General features: G+C 50.0%; 1 protein-coding gene across 6 annotated transcripts in view; it reads left to right on the top strand.

The window, feature by feature from the left end:
* Positions 1–26,294, top strand: part of NOD1 (nucleotide binding oligomerization domain containing 1) — a 67,177-nt gene that overhangs the window by 25,857 nt on the left and 15,026 nt on the right. For all 6 annotated transcript variants that reach the window (XR_008663027.1, XM_055314585.1, XM_055314588.1 and 3 more), the window contains 9 exons: positions 1,504–1,678; positions 4,098–5,922; positions 8,542–8,625; positions 10,544–10,627; positions 11,553–11,636; positions 15,837–15,920; positions 16,814–16,897; positions 19,713–19,796; positions 23,126–23,209. Coding sequence is in view for 5 of the 6 variants with exons in the window: in XM_055314585.1 (XP_055170560.1) it covers positions 1,504–1,678; positions 4,098–5,922; positions 8,542–8,625; positions 10,544–10,627; positions 11,553–11,636; positions 15,837–15,920; positions 16,814–16,897; positions 19,713–19,796; positions 23,126–23,209 (2,588 nt within the window). In the remaining variant the exon portion in view is untranslated. The remainder of the gene's footprint in view (positions 1–1,503; positions 1,679–4,097; positions 5,923–8,541; positions 8,626–10,543; positions 10,628–11,552; positions 11,637–15,836; positions 15,921–16,813; positions 16,898–19,712; positions 19,797–23,125; positions 23,210–26,294) is intronic.

Genomic DNA, 26,294 nt, shown 5'->3' with positions numbered 1-26,294 from the left:
TGGTGGGTATTTGTCGTTTCTAATGGCTGAGGAATATTCCATTGTATACATAAACCACATCTTCTTTATCCATTCATCTGTCGATGGACACCGAGGCTCCTTCCACAGTTTGGCTATTGTGGACATGGCTGCTAGAAACATCGGGGTGCAGGTATCCCGGCGTTTCATTGCATCTGTATCTTTGGGCTAAATCCCCAGCAGTGCAATTGCTGGGTCGTAGGGCAGATCTATTTTTAACTCTTTGAGGAACCTCCACACAGTTCTCCAGAGTGGCTGCACCAGTTCACATTCCCACCAACAGTGTAAGAGGGTTCTCTCTTCTCCTCATCCTCTCCAACATTTGTTGTTTCCTGCCTTGTTAATTTTCCCCATTCTCACTGGTGTGAGGTGGCATCTCATTGTGGTTTTGATTTGTATTTCCCTGATGGCAAGTGATGCGGAGCATTTTCTCATGTGCTTGTTGGCCATGTCTGTGTCTTCTTTGGTGAAATTTCTGTTCATGTCTTTTGCCCATTTCATGATTGGATTGTCTGTTTCTTTGCTGTTGAGTTTAATAAGTTGTTTATAGATCTTGGAAACTAGCCCTTTACCTGATATGTCATTTGCAAATATCTTCTCCCATTCTGTAGGTTGTCTTTAGTTTTGTTGACTTTTCTTTTGCTGTGCAGAAGCTTTTTATCTTGATTAAGTCCCAATAATTCATTTTTGCTTTTGTTTCCCTTGCCTTCATAGATGTATCTTGCAAGAAGTTGCTTGGCCAGTTTCAAAAAGGGTGTTGCCTGTGTTCTGTAGGATTTTGATGGATTTTTGTCTCACACTTAGATCTTTCATCCGTTTTGAGTTTATCTTTGTGTGTGGTGTAAGAGAGTGGTCTTGTTTCATTCTGCACGTGGCTGTCCAATTTTCCCAGCGCCATTTATTGAAGAGACTGTCCTTTTTCCAGTGGATCGTCTTTCCCCTATGCAGCTACTTTGTCCCAGCACTGCTCATTCCTGGCCAGCAGCAGTGTTAGCTTAACAGGGGTGGACATAGCTCTGGTTTGTGAGTCTGACTCTGTACTTTTAAGTTCATGGAAGCCTCCCAGCTTTTTATTTTTTTTTTAAAGATTTTATTTATTCATGAGAGACACACAGAGAGAGAGAGAGAGAGAGAGAGAGAGAGGCAGAGACACAGGCAGAGGGAGAAGCAGGCTCCATGCGTGGGGCCTGATGTGGGACTCGATCCTGGGTTTCCAGAATCACTCCCTGGGCCAAAGTCAGGGGCTTAACCGTTGAGCCACCCAGGGATCCCCCGCCTTCCAGCTTTTTAGAGCTGCATCGTTTAATTTCTTCTTAAGGTGGGTCCCCTTCCCAGATTCTAGGCCTTCATAGGTAGCATCTCACACCTCTGGGTGGACAGCCAAGTTCAAGGACATAGTAAGAGCTTGGAGCCCTAGTGTGGGCCTGTGCGGTGGCAGGACTCCCCAAGCACTAGCTCACCCCCTCTTGCTTACACTGCCACCAGGTCCGCAAAATTCTGGACCTGGTACAGAGCAAGGGTGAAGAAGCATCTGAGTTCCTCCTCTACGTGCTCCAACAACTCGAAGACGCTTATGTGGATCTCAGGCCTTGGCTGTCGGAGATTGGCTTCTCCCCGTCAGAGCTTATTCAGAGCAAAGTTGTCGTCAACACCGACCCAGGTACGAGTCCCCCTCTCCCCCAAGGGGACTGCAGACTGCCAGCAAGCAAAGCCCTGCAGCTTGGAAATGCTGCGGCATCTGGGCTCCACAGGGCAGGGGGTCGGCACCAGCAGCCCTGCGCGCACCCTCAGCCAGTAGATCCCTGTCCTCTGGGTGCCACCCGCCCCGTGACTGAACTGACCACAGGGGGCTGGTGTGATTTATGGAGAGGCCTGTGGAAGCCTTGGCATGGCCTCTCTCCTGGCCTCTTGCTTACTTGCCATTCTGACATATAGAGACATTTCAGTGGTTGCACAAATTCCAGGTTGCATTCTTTTCCCTTTGAACATCTTTCCAAATTTCATCCTGGGCAAAGTATTCTTCTGTCACCCCGAGTTGCCAGTCCTTATTTCTGAAGCACAGTGGTACCACATTAGCTGACCCATTAGGTCAACTATTGACGACGTGCCCACCATGTGCCGAGCCATGGTGCTGGATGCCAGGGTTACAATGTGGAGCAGACTGGTTACGGTTCTGGTTCTCAGGGAGCTCGGAGGCCAGTGCAGGAGGCCCACTGGAACATGATCAGGGGAACGTGTGATTGCACGTGATGACAAGGACAAGACCAGTTGAAGCTGCAGTGCACACCGGGGCCACGATCTGGCCTGGGAGCCAGGAGGTCTTTCCATGCCCATGTTCTCTCTAGTTTGAGACACGTGTTGACAATATACCAGCACTGAGCTCCCAAACTGGGATGTTTAAAGCATCCAGTTTGACCTTGAACACAGAGACAAAGGACAATGTTCCTGACAGTCAGGTGTGTGTTTGAGGGAAACCAGGCCAACCAGCAGTGTCAAGGCCCAGCTCTTCTGCAGCCGCCCCTGCAGATACCTGTGGCCACTGTTAGCTTCTTACTTCTACTGCTCCTTTGTACTTCATCCTGTTTTCTTCCCCAGGAGAAAAGGAAAATGGTCCTGCCTGTGATAATTCTTTCAAAAGACATCTCCACTGGTTCTTTTACTTCAGTAGCTTTTTTTTTTTACACATATTTTATTTTATTTATTTATTCATGAGAGACACACAGAAAGAGAGAGGCAGAGACACAGAGAGAGGGAGAAGCAGGCTCCATGCACCGGGAGCCCGACGTGGGACTCGATCCCGGGTCTCCAGGATCAGGCCCTGGGCCTAAGGTGGCGCTAAACCATTGAGTCACCTGGGCTGCCCACTTCAGTAGCTTTTAAAGTATAAGTCACTCTACAAAGCCGGATGTGAAAGACTACATACTGTGTGATCCTATTTATATGAAATGTCCAGAAAAAGCAAATTAATAGAGATAGAAAGCAAATTGGCAGTGGCCTAGGGTCCGGGGCAGAGACTGTCTAGGAGTGGGCTTACGTCCGAGATATTTTAGAACTGGATTGTAGTGATGTTCGCATAACTTGGTAAATTTATTAAAAATCAGTGAGTAGTACACAGCACCTATTGTAAAATACGTGAATTTATGGTACATCAATTATGCCTTACTAAAGATATAAAAAATGTAATTCACAAATTTTAAGCAGACAACCAAGTTAGACTAAGTTGATGGGAAAAGGTTACAGATGAATTTGGAAATGGGCACGTGCATCTCGTTTTTGTTAACTGACTTATAATTAAAATCCAGGAAGTATTTTAAAGGCATTTATGGAACAGCCTTTTGTATGGCTGGGGAAGGACCACCTCCCTCTGCGGGGTAAGGTCCGTTTCTAGCTCAGGTTTGCTGAGCTCCACGCACATGTGAGCACGTTACTGTGTCTCTTCCCCTGTGGACAGATGCTAAGGTGTCAGATGCTGGGGTCCTGGGGCTAGTGTGCTCTGTGGAGTTCAATAAGGTAGTTTTTATCCTAATTTACTGTCCTTTTTTTTTCTTTAAAGATTTTATTTATTTATTCATGAGAGACACAGAAAGAGAGAGAGAGAGAGAGAGGCAGAGACACAGGCAGAGGGAGAAGCAGGCTCCATGCAGGGGGCCTGACGTGGGACTCGATCCCGGGACTCCAGGATCAGGCCCTGGGCTAAAGGCAGGCACAAAACCACTGAGCCACCCAGGGATCCCCCTAATTTACTCTCTTTTTGTGCTTTGGCACAGCTCATTTGTAATCCAGGCTACTGTGTAGTGTATTTTCTCACTAAAAGTTCTGGCATTTAGTTTTGAGACTACGCCTCGTTTTCAGAGCTACGTGATAAGCGGAAGAAAGGTTAGGGTTATTTCTTTGTCAACCGTACACGTTTCCAGGTGCCTGGCTGGCTCAGTCCGGGGAGCCCCGAAGAGGCTCTTGATCTCGGGGGTGGTGAGTTCAAGCTCCACTGTTGAGTGGAGATTACTTAAATAAATAGATACACTTCAAAACAACAACAAAAAGCATTTCACTGGGAACTGGCTGTCCTCCCCACCCTCCAGTAAGCAGGTACACGGAGAAGCTGCGACAGCAACTGGGCCGGGATTCCAAGTTCGTCTTGTGCTACGCCCAGAAGGAGGAGCTGCTGCTGGAGGAGATGTACACCGACACCATCGCGGAGCTGGTGGGCCTCAAGGACGAGAGCCTGGGCCCTCTGGGCAGCCTGGCCTGCCTCCTGGACCGCTCCAGCGGCGTCCTCAGTGAGCAGGGCGAGACCATCTTCATCTGCGGCGACGCGGGCGTGGGCAAGTCCATGCTGCTGCAGCGGCTGCAGAGCCTGTGGGCCGCGCGGCGGCTGGACGCCCAGTTCAAGTTCTTCTTCCACTTCCGCTGCCGCGTGTTCAGCTGCTTCAAGGAGGGCGACGCGCTGTGCCTGCAGGACCTGCTCTTCAAGCATTACTGCTACCCGGAGCACGACCCCGACGAGGTGTTCGCCTTCCTGCTGCGCTGCCCGCACGCGGCCCTCTTCACCTTCGACGGCCTGGACGAGCTGCACTCGGACTTCGACCTGAGCGGCGCACCTGACACCTCCTCCCCCTGGGAGCCCGCCCACCCGCTGGTCCTGCTGGCCAACCTGCTCAGCGGGAAGCTGCTCAAGGGCGCCGCCAAGCTGCTCACGGCCCGCACGGGCGTCGAGATCCCGCGCCAGCTCCTCCGCAAGAAGGTGCTTCTGCGCGGCTTCTCCCCCAGCCACCTGCGGGCCTACGCCCGGAGGATGTTCCCCGACCGGGCGATGCAGCAGCACCTGCTGGCCCAGCTGGAGGCCAACCCCAACCTCTGCAGCCTGTGCGCCGTGCCCCTCTTCTGCTGGATCATCTTCCGCTGTTTCCAGCACTTCCACAGCGTGTGGGACAGCACGGCGCAGCTGCCCAGCCGCACGGTGACCCTGACCGATGTCTTCCTGCTGGTCACCGAGGTCCACCTGAACAGGACGCAGCCCACCAGCCTGGTGCAGCGGAACACGCGGAGCCAGGTGGAGACCTTCCGCGCCGGCCGGGGCACCTTGCGCTCGTTGGGGCAGGTGGCCCACGGGGGCATGGAGAAGAGCCTCTTTGTCTTTGGCCAGGAGGAGGTGCAGGCGGCCGAGTTTCAGGAGGGGGAGCTGCAGCTGGGCTTCCTGCGGGCCGTGCCAGAGCCGGGCGTGGGCGGCGACCAGCAGTCTTACGAGTTTTTTCACATCACCCTCCAGGCCTTCTTTACCGCCTTCTTTCTCGTGGTGGACGACCAGGTGGGCACTCAGCAGCTGCTCAGGTTCTTTCAGGAGTGGGCGCCTCCCGGGGAGGCGGGAGCAGAGTCCTGCTATCCCCCTCTCCTCCCCTTCCAGTGCCTGAAGGGCGGTGGCCTGGCGGGGGAAGACCCCTTCAAGAACAAGGATCACTTTCAGTTCACTAACCTCTTCCTGTGCGGCCTGTTGTCCAAGGCCAAGGAGAAACTCCTGCGGCACCTGGTGCCCCCCGCTGCCCTGCGCAGAAAGCGCAGGGCCCTGTGGGCACACCTGCTTGCCAGCCTGCGGGCCCACCTGAAGAACCTGCCCCGAACTCAGTCCGGGGGCTTCAGCCAAGTACAGGCCATGCCCACCTTCATCTGGATGCTGCGCTGCATCTACGAGACCCAGAGCGAGAAGGTGGGCCGGCTGGCGGCCAAGGGCATCTGCGCCAACTACCTCAAGCTGACCTACTGCAACGCGTGCTCGGCCGACTGCAGCGCCCTCTCCTTCGTCCTGCACCACTTCCGCAAGCGGCTTGCCCTCGACCTGGACAACAACAATCTCAACGACTACGGCGTGCGGGAGCTGCAGCCCTGCTTCAGCCGCCTCACCGTCCTCAGGTGAGGCTAGGCACAGGGAGCAGCCAGTGGGGCGGGGAGGGCCAGGCTCCAGAGACACCAGGACGAGCATCATGGGTTAGGACCTCCTGAATTACCCTGGCACCTGTGACCACTGGTCTTGGCACACCCAGACCTGTTCTATCTCAGGGTGGCACAGGGCAAGGAGCAGTGCCTCCATGGCAGGCGGCTCCAGGTCAGCCCTGGCTGGGTGTCCTTGAATGAATTGCTTCACCTCTCTGATTCCTCATCTGAAAAAGGGAGATGCTGGTATCCTAGCAGTTACAGTAATAGCAACAGCATTCATTGGGAATGGGTGAAGGGCACTACAAATACTAGCAACCCTATAAGGTAGTGGGTACTGCTAGTTTCATTTTGGCGACGGAGGAACTGGAGGCACAGAGATGTTCTCAAGGCCACATGCCAGGGCCACGGTGGAGCCAGAATCAAAAAGCACCAACCTTTTGAGATTCGTGGGAGGCTCGGAGATAGCCTGTGAAAGGTTTCTGGGAGCTTTTGTGTTTGCAGAAAAAACAGACTCTGTGCTTACTGGCCCCAGTCACTTTCCATGATCAGAGCCAGCAGCCCTGAGCTGCCGTAGATCTTCGTCCAAACTAAACGGTTTCCTGCTTGATGGTTTAGAGGAAGGAGAGGCTAGTCTGCTTTCTTCTGTTAGCATTTCCTGGATAAAATACACCTTGTAAATCTCACGAGGGCTTCAGTTCTCCATAACTTGGCTCAAGTATTTCTGAAGAACGGGGGGGATTTGGAACCGGTTACACCAATGCCAGAGTGTACATTAGGTGGGGACAGTGGGATGTAGGGAGCCCAAGGCTGCCTTGGCCTGTTCTCTTTGCTCTCAGCCCAGGGCACGCTCACACCCTGGGCACCCCTGTGCTCATCTCAGGCGATGGAGTGCACCAGGGTGATGCTCCTGCCTCAGGCAGCTGTCCTCGGGTGAAGTTCTCCTCCACGCCAGTGAAGGGGAGAGCAGGACGCCATGGGCAACTCCAGAGAAGCATTTTGAGCTCCCGGAGACCACCAGGTAGGGTTAATTTTGACTGAAAGTTAGTGGAAACTCAAAATAGAGGTGGCTTAGATAGGTTACAAGCTTGTCTCATAGAAAAGTCCAAGCGCAGAGGCGGGGGGTTCAGGGCTGCCGTGGTGCCTCCATGACCAGTGGGAACCCAGGCTCTCTTTTGCCCTGTGGTGACCCTGCTGCCCTCACTACCTGATTTCTACCTCTTGGCCCAGGATGGCTGGTCACTTCCAGCCATTCAGTTGACATTCTAGCCACCGAGAAGAAGGAAAGGCAAAGGACACATCTCGTTCTTCTAAGAAGAATTTTTCAGCTATTGCTAATGAGATGTCTGCTTAGATTTCATGGGACACAACTTAATCCCATGTGTCCAGTTTAAAAAATGGGGGGTTCTGTTCCTAAGAAAGTACAGATATTGAAAGTGACTAGTAGCCTTCCTGAGATGGCCACCCTGAGATGGCGTGCAGTGTGTGTACACTTTGTGCCCCAGCACCAAAGTGGGCACCATGGGAGGAGAGTTCCTGAGTATCTGACCTGATGTGGCCTAAAAATCAAACTTCCGCTTGTTCAGCCTTTCACATATTATAGAGGCCAGCCTGTGGGCTCAGTCTGGCCCAGGGCTCGTGTTTGTAAATAAAGTTTTATTGGGACACAGCCATACCCACGTGCATACATATCAGCCGCTTCACACTACAGAGTCAAGTAGTTGCGGTAGAGACCACATGGCCCGCAGATCCTAAAAGATTTGCTCTCTGGCCCTTTACAGAAAAAGTTTGCTGACCCTTGGATTGTTATCTCACCCACCCCTGACGCCTCACTCTCCTCTATCCCTGAGCTTTACTCTGTCCTGCAGCCTCACCTAAATGATGGAGAGGAGGATTGAAAAAATCAGGGTAGTTGGTTATACAGATTACTTGGTAGTAAAAAAAAAAAAAAAAAATCACATTTTAGCCATATCAGAATATCCTGTTAGTCTACGGATTGTGCAGAAACAGTTCCAGCGAGTGGCTGGCCCTTGGGTAGGAGACGGCCATCATCCTGAAGGCTTTTTCCTGCCCCCTTCTGTGAATGTGACTTCCAGATGGGGAGGCTGCTGGCACTGTGGGTGAGGCGGTTCTTGTGGGGACTGTTTTGCCTTTTGCAGGACACCTAGTATCTCTGGCTCCACTTGCCAGACGGTGGAGCGTTCCTTCCTCCAGCTTTGTCATCACTAGAAGCGGCTCCACACGTTTCCGAATCCCACGGCCCCTCCTGTGCAGTGAGAACCGCATCGAGGGGCCTGGCTGACCCGGACATCACCCACAAATGCAGGAGGTCAGGGCTGGCTGGCCTCGTGTGTCCTTTATGTGTCCTTCGGAGCCCTTGTGTTGAGTCAGGGCTGCGCTGTAGCCTTGGTTCTGGGTAGGCCTGTTGGCCCCACGATGACGGGGCTTTTTAGGAGCTATTCGGCTGACTGCTCTGGCTGTCCTGTCAGCAGCTGGGAAATCTCCTGGACCTACAGGCTTCTGGATCCTTGTGGCATTAATGCTTCTGCATGTGAACAGCTGCGGTGATTTATGACTTTCTTTGCTGTTTGGTTTCAGACTCAGCGTAAACCAGATCACTGACAGTGGGGTAAAGGTGCTATATGAAGAGCTGACCAAATACAAAATTCTGACGTTCTTAGGGTACGTATTCCTCAACAGTGGTGAGCCAGTGATGTAGTAATAACACAGAGGAGCGGGGAGCTGCCATTCGTGGGGGTCACTGGATGGTTGGAATGATGGCCAAGGCGCCAGGAAGAGCCCTGGCCTGGGAGCAGGGAGTCCTGGGTTCATGTGCTGGGCTCCGCCAGCAGCCCACTCTTTGAGCAAGTCAGGAAATGTTGCTGAGCTGCCTTTTCAGTCGCATATTGGCATCTTAATATAGGCAAGTATTTTACGAGTGGTGATCTGGGGTTGCTGAGGAAGTAGCTGGGAATATGGTATTTTTTTTCAACTGTTTGAGAGAGAGAGAGAGAGAACACACTGAGCAGAAAGAGGGGCAAGAGGAAGAGACTTCTAAGCAGGCTCCCTTGGGATCCCTGGGTGGCGCAGCGGTTTAGCGCCTGCCTTTGGCCCAGGGCGCGATCCTGGAGACCCGGGATGGAATCCCACGTCGGGCTCCCGGTGCATGGAGCCTGCTTCTCCCTCTGCCTATGTCTCTCTCTCTCTCTCTCTCTCTCTCTCTCTCTGTGACTATCATAAATACATAAATTAATAAATTAAAAAAATTTATAAGCAGGCTCCCTGCTGAGAGTGGAGCTCAACACAGGGCTCAATCCCAGGATCCTGAGATCATGACCTGAGCTGAAATCGGGAGTCAGACACTTAACCCCCTGAGCCATCCAGGCGCCCCTGGGGATATGTTTTACAGATGCCAGATACTGTTTATGTGTTAGATTCACCACTCTGGGCCCATGATCCCTTATCCAGAACCCGGAGGGCACAACACACAATCCGAATTGAGTGGACATGCTGTTCCGTGGTGATAAGACCAGGGAGGTCAAGGGCAGTACCCTGGTTTCAAATACTTTAATACTTAATATTTAATACTTTAGTATTTCTGCAGCAAAATGTGTGAATATTCAAAGCAGTTAGGATAAAGAGCTAATCCCTGGATTGAGGCCCAGGGAGCACATGAGCCCAGGGGGCCTTTCGGCTCAGGAGTTTGGTGTGACCTGCCTGGTTACCACTTTCAGCTTCTTTCTGCCGCCTTGCTGAACTGGAATCAGGTGGTAAGGTGACTAACAAGGAGCCGCAGGGAGGAGGTTCCAGCACACAAACATTTTTCCCTCAAACTGCTGCTTGTGACCTTAATAGAAAAATACCCATCCCCTGCCGCCGGCTGGGCCCTTGCACACGAGGGCTTGGAATGACCGTGCGGAATTGTCCGAATGACCCCGTGGGGCGCTGGGATTCTTGCTCCTTTCTACAGACGCAGAAGCAGAAGCCGGGGAAACGGCAGAGCTGGCCCTGAACGTGGCCTGCGAGACCCCGGAGCCCCAAACGGCTCTCCTTGTGTCGTCCCTCTGTCCTTTCAGCCCAGACTTCAGAAATCAGCAGCCAGCACATACCCATTTTAAAAATGGGGGTCAAAAAATGGGGGTCATTGGCATGCCTTGGGTGGCTCAGGGCTTGAGCGTCTGCCTTTGACTCAGGGCGTGATCCCGGGGTCCTGGGATCAAGTCCCACATCAGGCTCCCCGCAGGGAGCCTGCTTCTCCCCCTGCCTGTGTCTCTGCCTCTCTCTGTGTCTCTCATGAATGAATAAATAAAATTTTAAAAAATTTAAAAAAATAAAAATGGGGGTCATTAAGATGACACTGGGACATGGGGATAAAAGGCACAGTGTAAGGAATGTGGGTGGTGACACTGTAAGAGCATCCTGTGGTGACAGGTGGGGGCTACACTCAGAATGAACGTGGCATAGCTTAGAAGCTTGTAGAGTCACTATGTCACATGCCTGAAACTAATGTAACATTGTGTCACCTCTGCAAAAAAGATAAAAAAAAAAAAAAAAAAAAGCCTGGGAGTCCTAAAGTCTCATGCTGTGCTTTTTCTTGAAGCCTGTACAGCAACCAGATCACGGATGTGGGAGCCAGGTACGTCGCCAGAATCCTGGATGAGTGCAAAGGCCTCACACACCTGAAGTAAGTGGGGGTGGGCATGGCAGGGTACCCTGCGGCCTCTGTGGTCACCCCTTCATTATTTAGACGGAGAATAAACGTCACCATAAAGAGCATTGCCCCGGGGCCACATTGGTCAAATTAAGAGGCCTGTGCGCGGAAGGTAGGCCTTCAGCCTGGGGGAATCACGGCCTGAGGGGGGGGCTCGGATTTCTGCTGGGCCAGCCACCTTGGGGGAAGCTTGGCATTCCCATTTGACTGAGTACCGACGGGAAGAAAGGCCACAACTCTCACCCCTTCTCGAAGCCTCCCCCTCCTCATCCCCCAAGGAAGCCCCTCATGGTCTTCCTTCATTCTGGAGGCTGAGGAGTCCCAGGACCGAGGTGCCGGCCGGTCGGGTGTCTGCTCGGGCTCGGGCTTCTGGTTCATGGCCGGGGCCTTCCTGCTGCGTCCTCACACGGTGGAAAAGGAGGCCAGGGAGCGGCTGTGGGGCCTCTTATGAATCACGGACCGTAGGGGACAGCTCCACCCTCGTGCCCTAGTCGCCTCCAGGGCCTCCTAATCCCGTCACCTCAGGGGTTCGGATCTCAGCATGTGGGCTTGGGGGGACACGGGCATTCGGGCCTAGCACCCGCCTCGCCGCCAGTACGAGCCCGGCCTCGGCCCTGTCACAGGGATGCTCTCCGGAGGCGACAGAGCACGGGCGGCAGGGCCGCTCGCAGCTGAAGCGGAGCCCCCGGGCCCCTGGGGGTGCGAGTGAGCCTCTGGGGGCCGTTTCCAGAACCCCCGGGAGGGCCGGGGTCGCCGCCCGGGGAGGGGCCTGCCGGCTCCCTCCAGGGCTTCGTGTCCTGCCGGGGTGGGGGGGGCCTGGGCGCCGCGGGTCCCAGGACGGGGCGGGGGGCCGGTGGGGTCCCCTCACGCCGGGGCTGCCCGCCCGCTCTCTCTGCAGGCTGGGGGAGAACAAGATAACGAGCGAAGGGGGAAAGTGCCTCGCCCTGGCCGTGAGGAACAGCAGCTCCATCTTAGAAATCGGGTGAGTAGAGGCGAAGGCTCGCGTGTGACACGCTCGCCGCCCGTGTGCCCCAGAGGCCCGGGAACTCCTCGTGCAAGAGTCCGGTTTTCTCGCCGCAGCCAACAGAGGGAGCCGTTCCAGCCCCGTGTGGCAACTAACTTTCCTCTTGGCGACCTTCGGTGTATTCCTCGGGGGCTTTTTTCTTTTTTCTTTTTTTTTTTTTTTTAAGATTTTATGTATTTTTTTAAAAGATTTTTTAAAATTTTTATTTATTTATGATAGTCACACACAGAGAGAGAGAGAGAGAGAGAGAGAGAGGCAGAGACACAGGCAGAGGGAGAAGCAGGCTCCATGCACTGGGAGCCCGACATGGGATTCGATCCCGGGTCTCTAGGATCACGCCCTGGGCCAAAGGCAGGCGCCAAACCGCTGCGCCACCCAGGGATCCCTAAAGATTTTATGTATTTATTCATGAGGGACACACAGGCAGAGACCCAGGCAGAGGGAGAAGCAGGCTCCACGCAGGGAGCCCGACGTGGGACTCGATCCTGGGACCCCAGGATCACAGCCTGAGCCGAGGGCACACGCTCAACCACTGAGCCACCCAAGTGCCCTGTGTCTTTTTTTTTTAATTCAATTTTTAAAAAAGATTTATTTATTCATCACACACACACACACACACACACACACACACACACACACACAGAGGCAGAGTGGACCCAGGCAGAGGGAGAAGCAAAGCAGGCTCCATGCAGGGAGCCCAATGCAGGACTTGATCCCAGGTCGCCAGGATCATGCCCTGGGCTGAAGGTGGCACTAAACTGCTGAGCCACCCGGGCTGCCCTCAATTTTTTTTTTTTTAATTGTGGTAAAATCCGTTAACACAGGAGCTACCATCTGAACCATTTGTAGCGGTACAGTTCAGGGGCATTATGCGTCTTCGTAGTTGTGTGACCATCACCACCATCTCCAGAACTCTCTTCATCTTGCAAAAAAGCAGCTCTCTACCCATCTCACAACAGCTCCCCATCCTCCCTTCCTCCAGCCCCCACTGCCACCCTTGGATTTCCTGTCCCCAGGGGTTTGACTACCACAGGTAGCTCTTGAAGTGGAGCCATGCGAGGTATTTGGGTCATTGTGCCTGGCTTCCTTCACTCAGCACAGTGTTCTCCTCGAGATCCACCCATGCCGTAGCTTGTATTGGAATTTCCTTCCTTTTTAAGGCTGAGGAACAGTCCACAGTGTGTATGTGCCACATTTCGTCCATTTATCTTTCCACGGACACTTGGGTGGCTTCCACATTTTAGCTGTCGTGAGTAGGGCTGCCAGGAACATGGGTGTACAAATACCTCTTTGATTTTTTTTTTCTATGTACCCAGAAGTGGAGCTGTAGGATCGGCTGGTAATTCTATTTTTAGGTTTTTGAGGAAGTGTCACAGCAGCCGCACCACGTTATATGCCCACCCACAGTGCACAAGGGTTCTGGATTTTCAGCATCCTTGCCAACACTTGCTGTTCTGTTCTTTTTTTTTTTTTAAGATTAATTTATTTATTCATGAGAGACACACACACACAGAGGCAGAGACACAGGTAGAGGGAAAAGGAGGCTCCCATCCGGGAGCCCAATGCAGGACTCAATCCCTGGACCCCGGGATCATGACCTGAGCCAAAGGCAAACGCTCACCTGCTGAGCCACCCAGGTGGCCCTACTCTCTGCTCTTTAATAGTAACCATCCTAACGGGTACGAGGTAGTATCTCATTGTGGTTTTGATTCAGGAGGCTTTTTAAACCTTTTTTTTTTAAAGATTTATTTATTCATGAGAGAGAGAGAGAGAGAGAGAGAGAGAGAGAAGCAGAGACACAGGCAGAGGGAGAAGCAGGCTCCATGCAGGGAACCTGACGTGGGACTCGATCCCGGGACTCCAGGATCATGCCCTGGGCCGAAGGCAGCACTAAACCGCTAAGCCACCTGGGCTGCCCTAAACCTTTTTATATTGTTATCATTTTTATCTGATTATAAAACAAACATGATAATTTTATCTGTAAACTAGGAAAAATGCAAAAAATCTGAAAATCATCTCAGAAATATTGTCAACATTTGAGGTCAGTTAAGCTTTCTTGCTCTCACACACGGGTGTGTGCAAAATATCCAATATATTTTGAATCCAGTAAAGGCCAAGCTAAATGTACAGAATTTTATTCTTTTTTTTGTTTAATCTCATATCAGGAGTAGAATTTAATGATTCATCACTTACATACAGCACCCAGTGCTCATCACCAGTGCCCTCCTTAATGCCCATCACCCATCTCGCCCATCCTCCACCCACCTCCCTCCAGCAAAGTTTGCTGTCTGTAGTTAAGAGTATGTTTTATGGTTTGCCTCTCTTTTATCCCCCCATGTTTTGTTGTTGTTGTTGTTGTTTTTGTTAAATTCCACTTATGAGTGAAATCCTATGGTATTTGTCTCTCTCTGACATTTCATTTAGCATGATACTCTCTGGCTCCATGAGACTCTGTTGCATGATACTCCTCATTGTAAATGGCAAGGTTTCATTCTTTTTGATGGCGGAGTAATATTTATATATATATACACACACCACATCTTGTTTCTCCATTCATCAGTCAATGGACATCATTTGGGCTCTCTCCATAGTTTGGCTATTGTTGATAATGCTGCTGTAAACATCGGGGTGCGTGTACCCCTTTGAATCTGTATTTTTAAAAAATATTTTCTTTACTTATTCATGAGAGATACAGAGAGAGAGGCAGAGACACAGGCAGAGGAAGAAGCAGGCTCCATGCAGGGAGCCCGACGTGGGACTTGATCCCGGGTCTCCGGGATCATGCCCTGGGCCAAAGGCAGACGCTCAACCACTGAGTCACCCAGGTGCCCCTGAATCCGTATTTTTATATCCTTTGGGTAAATACCTAGTGCAATTGCCGGGTGACAGGGTAGCTCTATTTTTTAACTTTTTGAGGACCCTCCACACTATTTTCCAGAGTGGCTGCACCAGCTTGCATTTCCCCCAGGAGTGTAAGAGGTTCCCCTTTCTCTGCATGGGAGTACACATTTATGCAAAACACGGAGAACTCATGGCTGGGCTCCAGCATCCCCGGGAGGGATGGCAGTGGGTCGCTGGTGCGGTGAGAGCACGTTGCCCAGGCGGCCCTGGCTCTGCTGTGTGTGGGCTGGGCAGATGGTGCTCTCAGCCTGTTGAAAACAGCTGTTGCTTGCTGTAGGCCAGGTGCTGTTCTAAGTGCTGTGCATCTATTAACTAACCTAATCCCCACAACTCTAGGGGAAATGTTATTAGTAGCCCCTCTTTTACAGAAAGTAGAATAAGGTCTAAGACATTATGTGATTCACCAGAGTGAATCTTAAATCCAGATAAAAATCCAGTTAAAGGGACACTTGGGTGGCTCAGGGTTGAGCGCCTGCCTTTGGCTCAGGGTGTGATCCGAGTCCCGGGATCGAGTCCCATATCGGGCTTCCTGCATGGAGCCTGTTTCTCCTCCCTCTGCCTATGTCTCTGCCTCTCCCTCTGTCTCTCATGAATAAATAAAATCTTAAAAAAAAATTCCAGTTAAAACAGGGGGCCAGCCTCCTCCTGCCAGAGCCTCACAAGTCATCTGCTGTGGGGAGGGAGGGTGTGGGGCTTCATCACTGCAGCTCCCCGCTGAGACCCCAGACTGCAACAGTGCACCAGCCCGTGAGAGTAGGGTCCTCTTCACCTAAAAGCAGCATTGCTGGGGAGATTCCTGAGGGTGCTTCCTGATATTTGCTTCTTGGAAGACCCACTGTGTCCTCACGAATGTCTCAGACCCTTGCAGAGGGTCAGATGGACTCTGGCAGTCTGCACCTCCATAGGCCTCCAGTTTAGGCTGCTGCCAACCTGCATCCTCGGTGGGGGCATTTCTTGGACCATCCTGTGCTCAGGCCCTCTGACAGCTCTCCGAAAGCCCAGGGTATCTCAGTCTCTGTGTAGCCACCTGCTGGGCTTCTGTTCACAAGCCTTTTTGCTGCCCTTACCCCACCTTTCCCTTTGGATTTGGAACCTAGAGCAGCTTCATGAAGGGCCTGGTCTGGGAATCTACTCCAGGCCAGAGCTCCAGGGACAGAGCAGAGACCCCTGCCCATGAGTGCAGCGCCAAGCGTGGCCACCAGCAGAAAGGAAGGGGTGGGCACGAGCTAATGTTCACCATCTTGCCTCTATCCTCAGGATGTGGGGTAACAGAATCGGTGATGAAGGAGCAAAGGCCTTTGCAGAGGCTCTGAGGAACCACCCCAGTCTGACCAACCTCAGGTAACTGCTGCCTTCTGAGACCTGCTGTCACCGGGGCCCAACCGGGTCACTCCGTGGGCCTCTTGGTTTGCCAGGGGGAAGAGAGCGGTTGGCTTTCACAGTGGAGAAGGGGTGTGTGTGCACGCGCGCGCGTGTGTGTGTGATTTTTCTTTTGTAAGCAGTTTTATTGATATATAAGAGGCCTACGTCAAAGTACATTACTGTTTGGCTCGGCCACTTGCCATATGTACACACCAACATAGCCACCACCCGGACCCAGATGTAGGACTTTGCCAGCATCTCAGTGGTCTCCCCAGGCCCCTTGGGAGTAGGGAAGTGGGAAGTCCAGATAAAACCGAAAGGGATGCTGGCCCTTCCTCATTCACAGGATGATGCTGAGTAGGAAGGGGAACCTTCATCTCTGTAGAGACCTACTCCTCCCTGGCCGCCTCTTAGGCCTCTGGCCAAATCTCAGAGCCTCGGGTGTCTCCTGTTGCCCGGGTTCTTCCTAACACTGAAAAAGAATCCAAGACAGTGGAGGCACTAGCAGAGTTTTCTTCATGAGAACAGAGGGCACCTCTCCAGGTCTCATTGCCGGACACCTTGAAAATGTCAGCCTCCTGAAGTGGAGCCCTCGTAGCCCCTGATTGGCCTGTGACATTGGCCTCATGTTCGCTTCCTGTCTGGCCTCTCCTTGAGTTGTCTTGTGCCTGTCCTCATGCTCGGAGCGTGGGCTCTGGAGCAACCAAGCTGGAGCGGCTGTTGGCAAGGCTGAGTACTTCTGCTTCCTGCCTCATGTCAGCCTGGGCAGGCCCCGCCTCCAGGTGGCACCTTCTGGGTGCTTCGGTGGCTGAAGCCAAAGCCAAATGTAGACGTGTCTCTAAAATACTGACCCCAGGTGTTTTCCTTCCTAGTCTTGCATTCAACGGCATCTCCACAGAAGGAGGAAAGAGCCTCGCACAGGCCCTGCAGCAGAACACCTCTCTGAGAATATTCTGGTAATAAACAGAGCCCTTTTGAAAAGCTGGGTCTCGGGGATTATTCCAAAGACCGCATCTTCACTGGATGTGCAATCTTCCCTGAAAAGCCTGGAATCTTAACTGAAAAAGCTGACTTTTAACTGAAAAGGCTTTTTCTTCAGTGTCAAGTTGATAATTTAATTTCCTCCTAGATAAGAAAACAGCCATTTCTAGAAGCACAAACAGGTACCGAAGGGGGAAGTGTGTCCCAGGGGTATGATGTTTGACCTTAGCCGCCTTCGCCAACCCAGGCCTCAGGGAAACCTGAAGGTTGGTGGTTCTATCCGGATTATCCTCAGAACACCTTCCAAGATGCCTTGTAGAGTCCAACTTCAGTGCGCTCGGCTCACGCTTTTCTCCCTTCTCCTCCTGAGCTGCCTTTCTCACCATGCACCATCTGGTCCAGCTCACCGGCCACCCGAAGCCCACGTTCCTCACCCCTCCCTGTCCTCTAGGGGTACTAATTTAGTATATGTTGCCCTCTGACAGTGCTTTTGTTGTTGTTGTTCTTTTTGTCATCTACTCTATTTTATTTATTTGAACTTTTATTTACTTGCTTGTATCATAAATTCCTTACAGGTAATGAAATTATATTAGGGCTCAGGGCACGTGAGGTATCAGCTGACTTAGTTAATATATAACACCATCATTTTGAGAATTCTCTTACTAGATGGGCTGGCCGGTAAATGGATTTTTAATTCTTTTCCTCTAAAAAAATATTCTTAAAAATATTTTGAAATATTAAAAAAAAAAAACTAAGGAAGTCCAAAAAGTAGGAAGTACAGTACTTCCTCCTTCATGTTTTCCAGATACAACCTTTTTCTTCTAGCCTTTGAATGTATATTCTACCTCTCTAGTATTTGAATGCATATTCATGTATGTCCCTTTTCTTACAAAATAGAATAGCATTTACCAGGTGGCTTTTAAAAAATATCTTAAGGGGTGTCTGGGTAGCTCGATTGGTTAAGCATCTGACTCTTGATTTTGGCTCAGGTCCTGATCTCAGGGTTGAGAGATTGAGCCACACATGGGGGGCTCCACACTTAGTGTACAGTCTGCTCAAGATTCTCTCTTTCTCCCTCCCTCTGTTCCCCCGCTCTACGTGCACTCTCTAAAATAAATAAATCTTTTTTCTTTTTTTTTATAAATCTTTTTTCTTAATAAATCTTAAAAAGAAAATCTTAACCATATATTGTCCACATTTTACATATCCTTTTATATCAGGGCTTCTCGGTCCTACCTTCCACTGTTGACATTTTGGTCCAAATCATTCTTGTGAGGGGCTGTCTTGTTCCTTATAGGATGTTTAGCAGAATCCTGGGCATCAGCCCCTAGATACCAGCAGTAGCCTCCACCTGTGATGATCAAAATGTCTCCAGATGTTGACAAATATCCCCTAGAGGGAAAAGCACCCCAGTTGAGAGCTACTACTCTACATGGATAGTAATAATGTTAGCACCCAGCATTTCTCGAGTGCTGACTGTACACCAGGCATTATTCTTGGCCTTTTACTTTTTTTTTTTTTTTAAGAGAGATGAAGTGGTAGTGGGGGCCAGGCAGAGGGAGAGGAAGAGAGAGAATCTTAAGCAGGCCTCATGTCCAGTGCATAGCCTGACACGGGGCTCAATCTCACAACTCTGAGCTCATGACCTGAGAGATATCAAGAGTCAGACGCTTAACCGACTGAGTCATCCAGGAGCCCCTATTCTCAGCCTCTTGTATGTCTTAACTCACCCTCACAGCCACCCCATAATGTCTATACTGTGACTGTTCATCCTTATTTTTCTTGTGAGAAAACTCAGGCCCGGAGAAGTTAAAATACCTGCCCGAAGTTGTCCTGCTAGCAAGTGACACGCACACGGCATGTCTGGCTCCAGGGTCCTCTCATCTATCGTGTTCTTTTGCCTGATTCTCTCTACCCCTCATTCCCTCTAAAGGCTGCACAACGTCCCACTGAATGGATGTTTGCAGTTTATTTCCCTAGTAGCCTCTACTGCTATTTACTCGGGCTCACATACATTACAACGGATAACACTGCCGTTGATGCTGCATGTACAGATCCTGGTGTGCACATCTTTGCACAGTTAGGGTCAGTTTCCAGAAGCGCCATTGTTGGCTCAAAGTAGAACACATTTAAAATTATCTTCAGATAGATGCTACCAAATTGCCCTTTGAGGAATGATTTTTTTTGAATGTTCTATTTCATTCTCCTTCCTAATTTATTTTTCCATCCATTGGCACGACAAAGTCCAATCCTATTTATATCTGGGAACTTCCTAGTTCTCTGTGCTTTATCCAGACCACTTTTGGTTTTAAGAACAATTGAGAGACTTCCTGAACTTTGAGTCACTGAACTTGGGTCCTTCACAATGGGCTTCAGAGCAAAGCATTGAGCACATTTTAACATGTAGTTGACAAGCTTTTCTGGGTTTTCATATGACTGACTTTGGTTACAGGCTGTCAGGAGTGTTCAAGGGGCCTTGGGGGCTGGAGGAAGCCTGGGAAGCAGGTGTTGGGATCTGAGGCCCCAGGAAAGATGGGGAGGAGAAGCAAGTGCTCCTCTATAGCAGCAGGACTAAGAAATATGAGCTTGGGTACAGGATTGCACTAGAAATGAATCACCCTTTATTGTCTATGGGGCTCAGAGGCTGAGCCAGGGACCTGGCTGTTTGCTTAGTTCAGCAAGTGATTAGCAGCCTAAGCTGGAAAGATCTGGGCTGGGATCCCACTTCTGAGAACTCATTTAAAAATGTGTGCCAGGTAGGTCTCTCCTGAGTAAACACTTCTTTTCTAGGCTCACCAAAAATGAACTTGATGATGAAGTGGCAGAGAGCTTGGCAGAGATGTTGAAAGTCAACCAGACATTGAAACATTTGTGGTAAGTCAGAGAACCTCAGAATTTCAGGTTGTGCTACTTTAAAAAAAATATTTTTTGAGATGAGGCACCTGGCTGGCTCATTCGGTGGAACATGTGACTCTTGATCTTGGGGCTGTGAGTTCAGGCCCCATGTTGGGTGTAGAGATCACTTAAAAAAAATCTTAAAAAATAAAATGCACAAGTCAGTGGTTCTTAGTATTTCACAAGGTTGCACAACCATTCCCTCCATCTAATTGTAGATGGTTTTACCTCCCCGCCGCTCCCAACCAGAAGAGACCAGTATGCATTAAGCTGTGCCTCCCTGTCTTTCTGCCCCCACCCCAGATCTACTTTTTATCCCTATGGATTTGCCTTTTCTGGGCATTTCATGGAAATGGAATCCTACAACATGTCATTTTTTGTCCATGTTCTTTCACTAGCATGAGTTTTCAAGGTTCATCTACACTGTAGCCCATGCCAGAACCTCATTGCTGTGTGGCTGATGTTCCGCTGTACAGATAGGCCACATTTTGTTCATTCGTCGGTTGGTAGACATTGGGGTTGCATCTACTTTTTTGACTGTTGTGAATAATGCTACCATGAACGTTCCTGTGCATGTCTGTGTGTGCACATGTTTTCATTTCTCTTGGGTATAAACTTAGGACTAGAATCGCTAGGTCATATGGCCACTCTGGATGCAACTTTTTGAGGAACCACTGAAGTATTTTCCAAAGTGGCTGCTCTACTTTACATTCCCGCCAGTAATGTGGGAAGACTCCCACTTCTCCACATGCTCACCAACAACAGTCATCATTGTCCATTTTTTGAATCTTGTCACTCTAGTGGGTGTGAAGTGGTATCTCATTGTGGTTTTGATCTGCATTTCCCTGGTGACTAACATTGGGCATCTCTTCGTGTGCCTATTTTCTTAGGATTTTGTTTGAGAGATAGCATGAGAGGAGGGAGGGGCAGAGAGAAAGGAACAAGTGGACTCCTCGCTGAGCAGGGAGCCCAATTTGAAGCTCCATCCCAGGACCCTGGGATCATGACCTGAGCCCAAGGCAGACGCTTAACCTACTGAGCCACCCAGGTGCCCCTCCTGTGCCTATTGGCCTTTGTGTATCTTTGAAGAAACGTCTCCACATCCCTCCCCAAAATTTAATTTAAATTTGAATAAATTTATTTGCATTTTTATTGCTGAGCTGTTAGAGCTCTTTCTATATTCTGGGTACTAGACGCTTACTAGATAGAATATTTGCAAATATTTCCACTGTGGGGATTTTCACTTTTCTTGGTAGTGATCTTTGAAGCACAAAAGTTTTTAATTTTGATGGAAGTCCAATTTGTTTTTTTCTCTGGTGGTTTGTGCTTTAAGTGTCTTACTAAGAAACTGTTGCCTAATCCAAGGTCACAAAGATTTACAGCTAAGTTTTCCTTTAAGTGTTACAGTTTTGCTCTTGCATTGAGGTCTTTGATCCTAAATGTTAATCTCTGGAGTCAGTTGTTGTGTGCTGCATGAGGCCTAGGGTCCAAACTAATTCTTTGGCCTGTGGCTCTCCAGCTGTCCTAGTACCTCTTGTTGAAAAGCGTATCTTTCCCTTTTAAATGGCCCTGACACATTTGCCAAAAATCAATAGACCGTAAATGTATGGGTGTATTTCTGGACTTTCTATTCTAGTTCATCGATCCATTTGTTTATCCTTGTGCCAGGATCACACTGTCTTCATTAATTCTATGTAGCAAGTTTTGAAATCAGGAAGTGGGAAGTCGCCCAACTTTTGTCCTTTCTCCATATCGTTTGGGCTATTCCAGGTCCCTTGTATTTCCATATGAATTTTAGCTTGCCTTGTCAGTTTCTGTAAAACAGCCAGACTCTGCTTTTACATGTTTTTATTTTTTTAAGATTATTTATTTATTCACGAGAGACAGGGAGGCTGAGACACAGGCAGAGGGAGAAGCAGGCTCCATGCAGGGAGCCCAACATGGGACTTGATCCTGGGACTCCAGGATCACGCCCTGGGCCGAAGGTGGCGCTAAACTGCAAAAAAACAAAACAAAACAAAAAAAACAACAACAAACAAACAAACAAAAAAACTGCTTAGCCACCCAGGCTGCCCCTTTACGTTTGTTTTGTTGTAGTTTTTCTGGCCTGTAGATTGTCTTTTATCTCCTTTCCTTGGTGCTATGCCAGCCTCTGCAGGCAGCCCAGAGCTAGAACGGGGTTGGAGAGCGAGTCTTGGCTGCTTCATGCATGGACAGACCACACTGGCTCTTGTGAAGAAGGCCCCAAGGGACATGTGTGCCTGAGCACTGCCACACTTTGGGGCCCTCTTGCTACCCAGTCTCTTGCTGGGTCTTGGCTGGAAGCAGCTCTCCCCGCAAACTGTAGGTGGTGCCAGTGGTAGCAGCCATGGAGGTGATTAGAACACAGCAGTTTAGCCAAATGCACGGGTCTGTGTCCACTTGCAGGTTCTACCTTTGGTCCTTTTGCAAAAACGTGCAAGTTACGTTGTGGTCATACTTTCCAGGGCCACTGAGGGTTTCTTAGAGCCAAGTCCAGCAGTAGCTTTATTCTACAGATGGCCAGGAATGAGGAGTGGGTCTGTGATGAAATAGAGACCCACGGCTGCCTTGGCAGTGTGTTCTTGGTTGGGTTGGAAGCACGGCTGCCCCGGGGGGCACTTGAGAAACTGCCGGGGCTCCTTGGCGATATCAGAAACCTTTGTTTCATTTGGATCGCTGCTACCTGACATAATAGGGTGCACTCTTGGAGGCCCCATTATTGGTGCTTTCCTGCTGGGACCCGTGAGTGGCAGCAGGATGATCGCTCCCTTCCCTCCCCCAGATGTTGGAGAGGACATGGTGCGTTCTTAGAAGCCTTCATTTTCCCCAAAGAAGTGAATGGCCAGTTGGCCGCCTCTTTGAAAACTGCCTTGCCTTCCCCAGCCAGCTGGAAGGAGCCGCCTGTCTCCTGGATATTTCCTAGAATTTGTTGTTCGGGCTGGAGGCCTCCAAACGTTTTTGACTAGGCACCTCTGCAGCGAAAAATGCCAGCGTGCACCCTGAAATGTGTTCATGTATTAAGTTATCTTCATATAAATGCACAGATACATTGTTTACTCTTAAAAAAATTAAACAAAAAAACCCAAAACAAAACAAAAATTAAACATTTTTAAGGATGCCCTTTATTCTCGTAGATCTGATCTAGACCGTCTTAGCCAGATTAAAGCCACGCGGACACAGTTCTTCCCCTGACCGTGTCTCATTCCCATCATCCCTCACAGCTCCCTCATGGAGGAGGCAGTTGGTCCAGGATTATGTATCTGCTCCAAGATATGTTCTTCTTTCAGGCTTATCCAGAACCAGATCACAGCCAAGGGGATTGCCCAGCTGGCGGATGCCTTACAGAAGAACACTGGCATAATGGAGATTTGGTAAGACACATCCACTGCTCGTCATAATGGTAACACTGCGTACGTACTCAGCACCACTGTGTGCCGGGCACAATGTAGAGCCCTTTGCACTTACCCCTCATCTTTCCCATAATCTTGTCCAGTAGCTGGTATTATTTCCACTTCACAGATATAGAAACTGAGGCCCAGTGCAGTGAAGTAAAACTTGCCCAAGGTACCACCTAAGAGGAGAACTGGAATCTGGTCCAGACTGGCTGACTCTGTGGTCAGTGCTCTCATCCCAGGCCGCCTGTCCTCATCCACCTTCTTGGGGTTGCATGGGGCAGACAGCCCAGGAAAGGGATTCCCACTGGAAGCGAATCACTTGGGGACTCATGAGGCTGAGAGATGGATGTGCTAGCTGGAGTTTGGGGCCCGTTCTTCTCATTTTCTGGGCTCCCCGGGCTTGAGGAGATACTTCCATGCTGGATTTGAGCTGACCTGTGCCCAGCAGGTTCCCAAGTGCCCTGGGGTTTGTGCTGCACCTCAGGCCTGAGACAGCCCTGCAGAGTGATGTGTAGAGGACCTGGCAGGGGGCAGAGCCAGACCTCCCTTGAGGACACAGACCAGGAGGGAGAGTTCACGCTCTCACAGTGGCTTGTCTGAGACCCAGGGGGCAGCCTATGAACTCAGATCCTCAGCTCAGGGGGTAGTGACTCATTAACTACTTTATTTCTTCATGACTGGGGGGAACTTCCAAGCCAAAAGGAAGAAAAAAAGTAAGTTGAGATACAGCTCCTTGACCTTGGCTCCCACAACAGTGTTTGATGAACTTTGCTTAGGAACTTGTTAGCGGATCTGGAAAGGAGTTTGGTGGGTTGCAACCAGCATCATTAAAAAAAAAAAAAAAAAAAAAAAAAACAAGCTTGAACAGAATACCAGAAAGCGCTGTGTACAGCATGAAGTGGTATTTTTAATCCCATTTCGGAATTATAATATAGGTATGCGTGTATGCACAGTTGGTTCACGATGCAAAATGTAATTCTTATTTGGGTGATGGTTGAAAAAGACATCTGGAAAACTCTTAGAGAAGGCCCAGCTCTGAGGAGTCAGGGAGGTGCTGTGGCCTGTGTGCCTGGGAGGCCGTACGTACCCACTCCTCAGTCCAGAGAGCAAATGGAGCTTGAATTTGCATTCATCTCCAGCCCCCCTCCTGCCTGTGGTCCCCTCCCTAGAAGGGGACCTTCATGTCCTGCTGCTTCTGTTGTTGCAGGACAGCGGGGCGAGGGGGAGGAGGCAGGCCAGGCTGCAGAAGTTTGCAGACAGTGGTTGGCCTCAACCTTTCTCGAAGGTGCTTAGGACAGCTGCAAGGATACACAGCTGCTTTACTGAACTCTGCTGAGCTTGAAAATGTGCCTTTGCTGCCTCTGACGGACCACTGTTCCTACACAAGGAACTGTGTGTGCAGGGCCAGGTGTCCTTAGCTGCAAACTGTGCTACACCCAGGGCGTGAAGGAGGCACTTTGTGTGTGTTTGGAGGCAGAGGGGTTGGGAGGGCTGGGAGGTGTGGATTCAGAGAGCAGGCAAGAGGGAGGGCTCAGGTGCTGGCCTGGGGGCTGCTTCACCTCAGTCCCTGGCTGGCCCCACGTGTGTAGACTTCATGGAACTGGGCTCCACAAAGTCCTGTCCAGGGCCGTGGGGGCGAGGGAGCCGCTCCGTCCGCAGGCACCAGCGGCACAGCCACTTGTTTGTGCTGACATCTCCTTGCCCTTGTCCCAAAGAACTTGCAGTCTGAAGTCCCGCTGTGAATTCTTTAAAGATAGGTCAGGGGTTTCAGGACTTGACGGTGCACAGCATTTATCACACGTACTTATCCTGTGAGGCTGCTCCACCAGACTATGAGGTCTTTGAGGGTGGGGCCTGGGTCACAGTGTTAAAAAAAAAATTCAACTGAGTACATTTGAAGGTCTAATTGGATTCATTAAACAATTCATGAGTTGGGCAGCATTCCATCTAGCAAGTACAGGTGAGCTCTGCTGAGCCGAACAAAAGAAAGGTTCTTAATTAAAGTCAGAAGGTATAAAGAAAGATGAAGTTATTAGCAGAGAATCCATTGTTTTATGTAAGGTTACTGTCCTAAGGGGAGCTAAAGGGGCCTCTCGGGAAATTTCCTAGCATTGACTAAGAAATTCTAGGTTGACTGATTAGAGGTTACAGTGATTCCTGGCATGTTAAAATTTAGGATAGGTACTAAGTTTTGGTTTACTGATTTGGGGCCTTAACTAAGCGATGCCATTTTGGGCCTGTGCGTGTAGCTCCCTTCTGACCAGACTGTCCGCTTGAGAGGTGTGATCAAAACAATTTTTTTGATGTGATCAAAATTTAAGGCATTAGTGCCACTCTCCGCTACTGCTCTGTAGTTCTCACAGCTTTGGTTGATCTTTGGCCTTCTCAGGTCATGATGCTTTGGCTTTCTCTCTCTGATATCCACAGGTTACAACTTCAGATTTATATTCTTTTGCATTTTTAATATTTTATTTTTATTAATTTGAGAGAGAGAGAGAGAGCACAAGTGGGGAGGTGGGGAAGTGGAGAAAGAGGGAGAGGGAGAAGCAGACCTCCTGCAGAGCACAGGGACCCTGACATGGGGCTCAATCCCAGGACTCCAGAGATTGTGACCAGAGTCAAAGGCAGACACTTAAACGACTGAGCCACTCAGGCACCCCAGATTTATATTCTTTTAAGTCGGTTGTTCTCTTTGTACCTTTTTTGTTGGTCCAGTCTGAGGGAGACCATTTGCTTGGTGGTCAGGGGCTGCAAACACGCATTTAAAATCCTTGAGAGAATATAATGCACCAGGGAGATTATTATGATTACAATAAGCAAGATAATTCCCAATGTTTGCAGGATACCTTGAAGCCATGGTCTCTAGTCCAGTCAAAATCAAATATATCAAAGACCCCATGGATGGAGTCATTTTTTTAAGGCAAATGGCTTGTTTTGTGATTTGATATAACTGAGTTTCAACTTTCCCAGAAGGGCTAATCCAGGTGTAGCAGGTGGTATTGGCTACAGCAGGCACCTCCTTGCTCAGCTGAAAGATGGTCAAGGGCTATTCTGTGATCGT

This window comes from Nyctereutes procyonoides, unplaced genomic scaffold, assembly GCF_905146905.1.
Source record: "Nyctereutes procyonoides isolate TBG_1078 unplaced genomic scaffold, NYPRO_anot_genome, whole genome shotgun sequence".
In the NCBI taxonomy this organism is placed as follows: Eukaryota; Metazoa; Chordata; class Mammalia; order Carnivora; family Canidae; genus Nyctereutes; species Nyctereutes procyonoides.
Note: the sequence above shows the minus strand (reverse complement) of the source record. Positions and strands in the feature narration are given on the sequence as shown.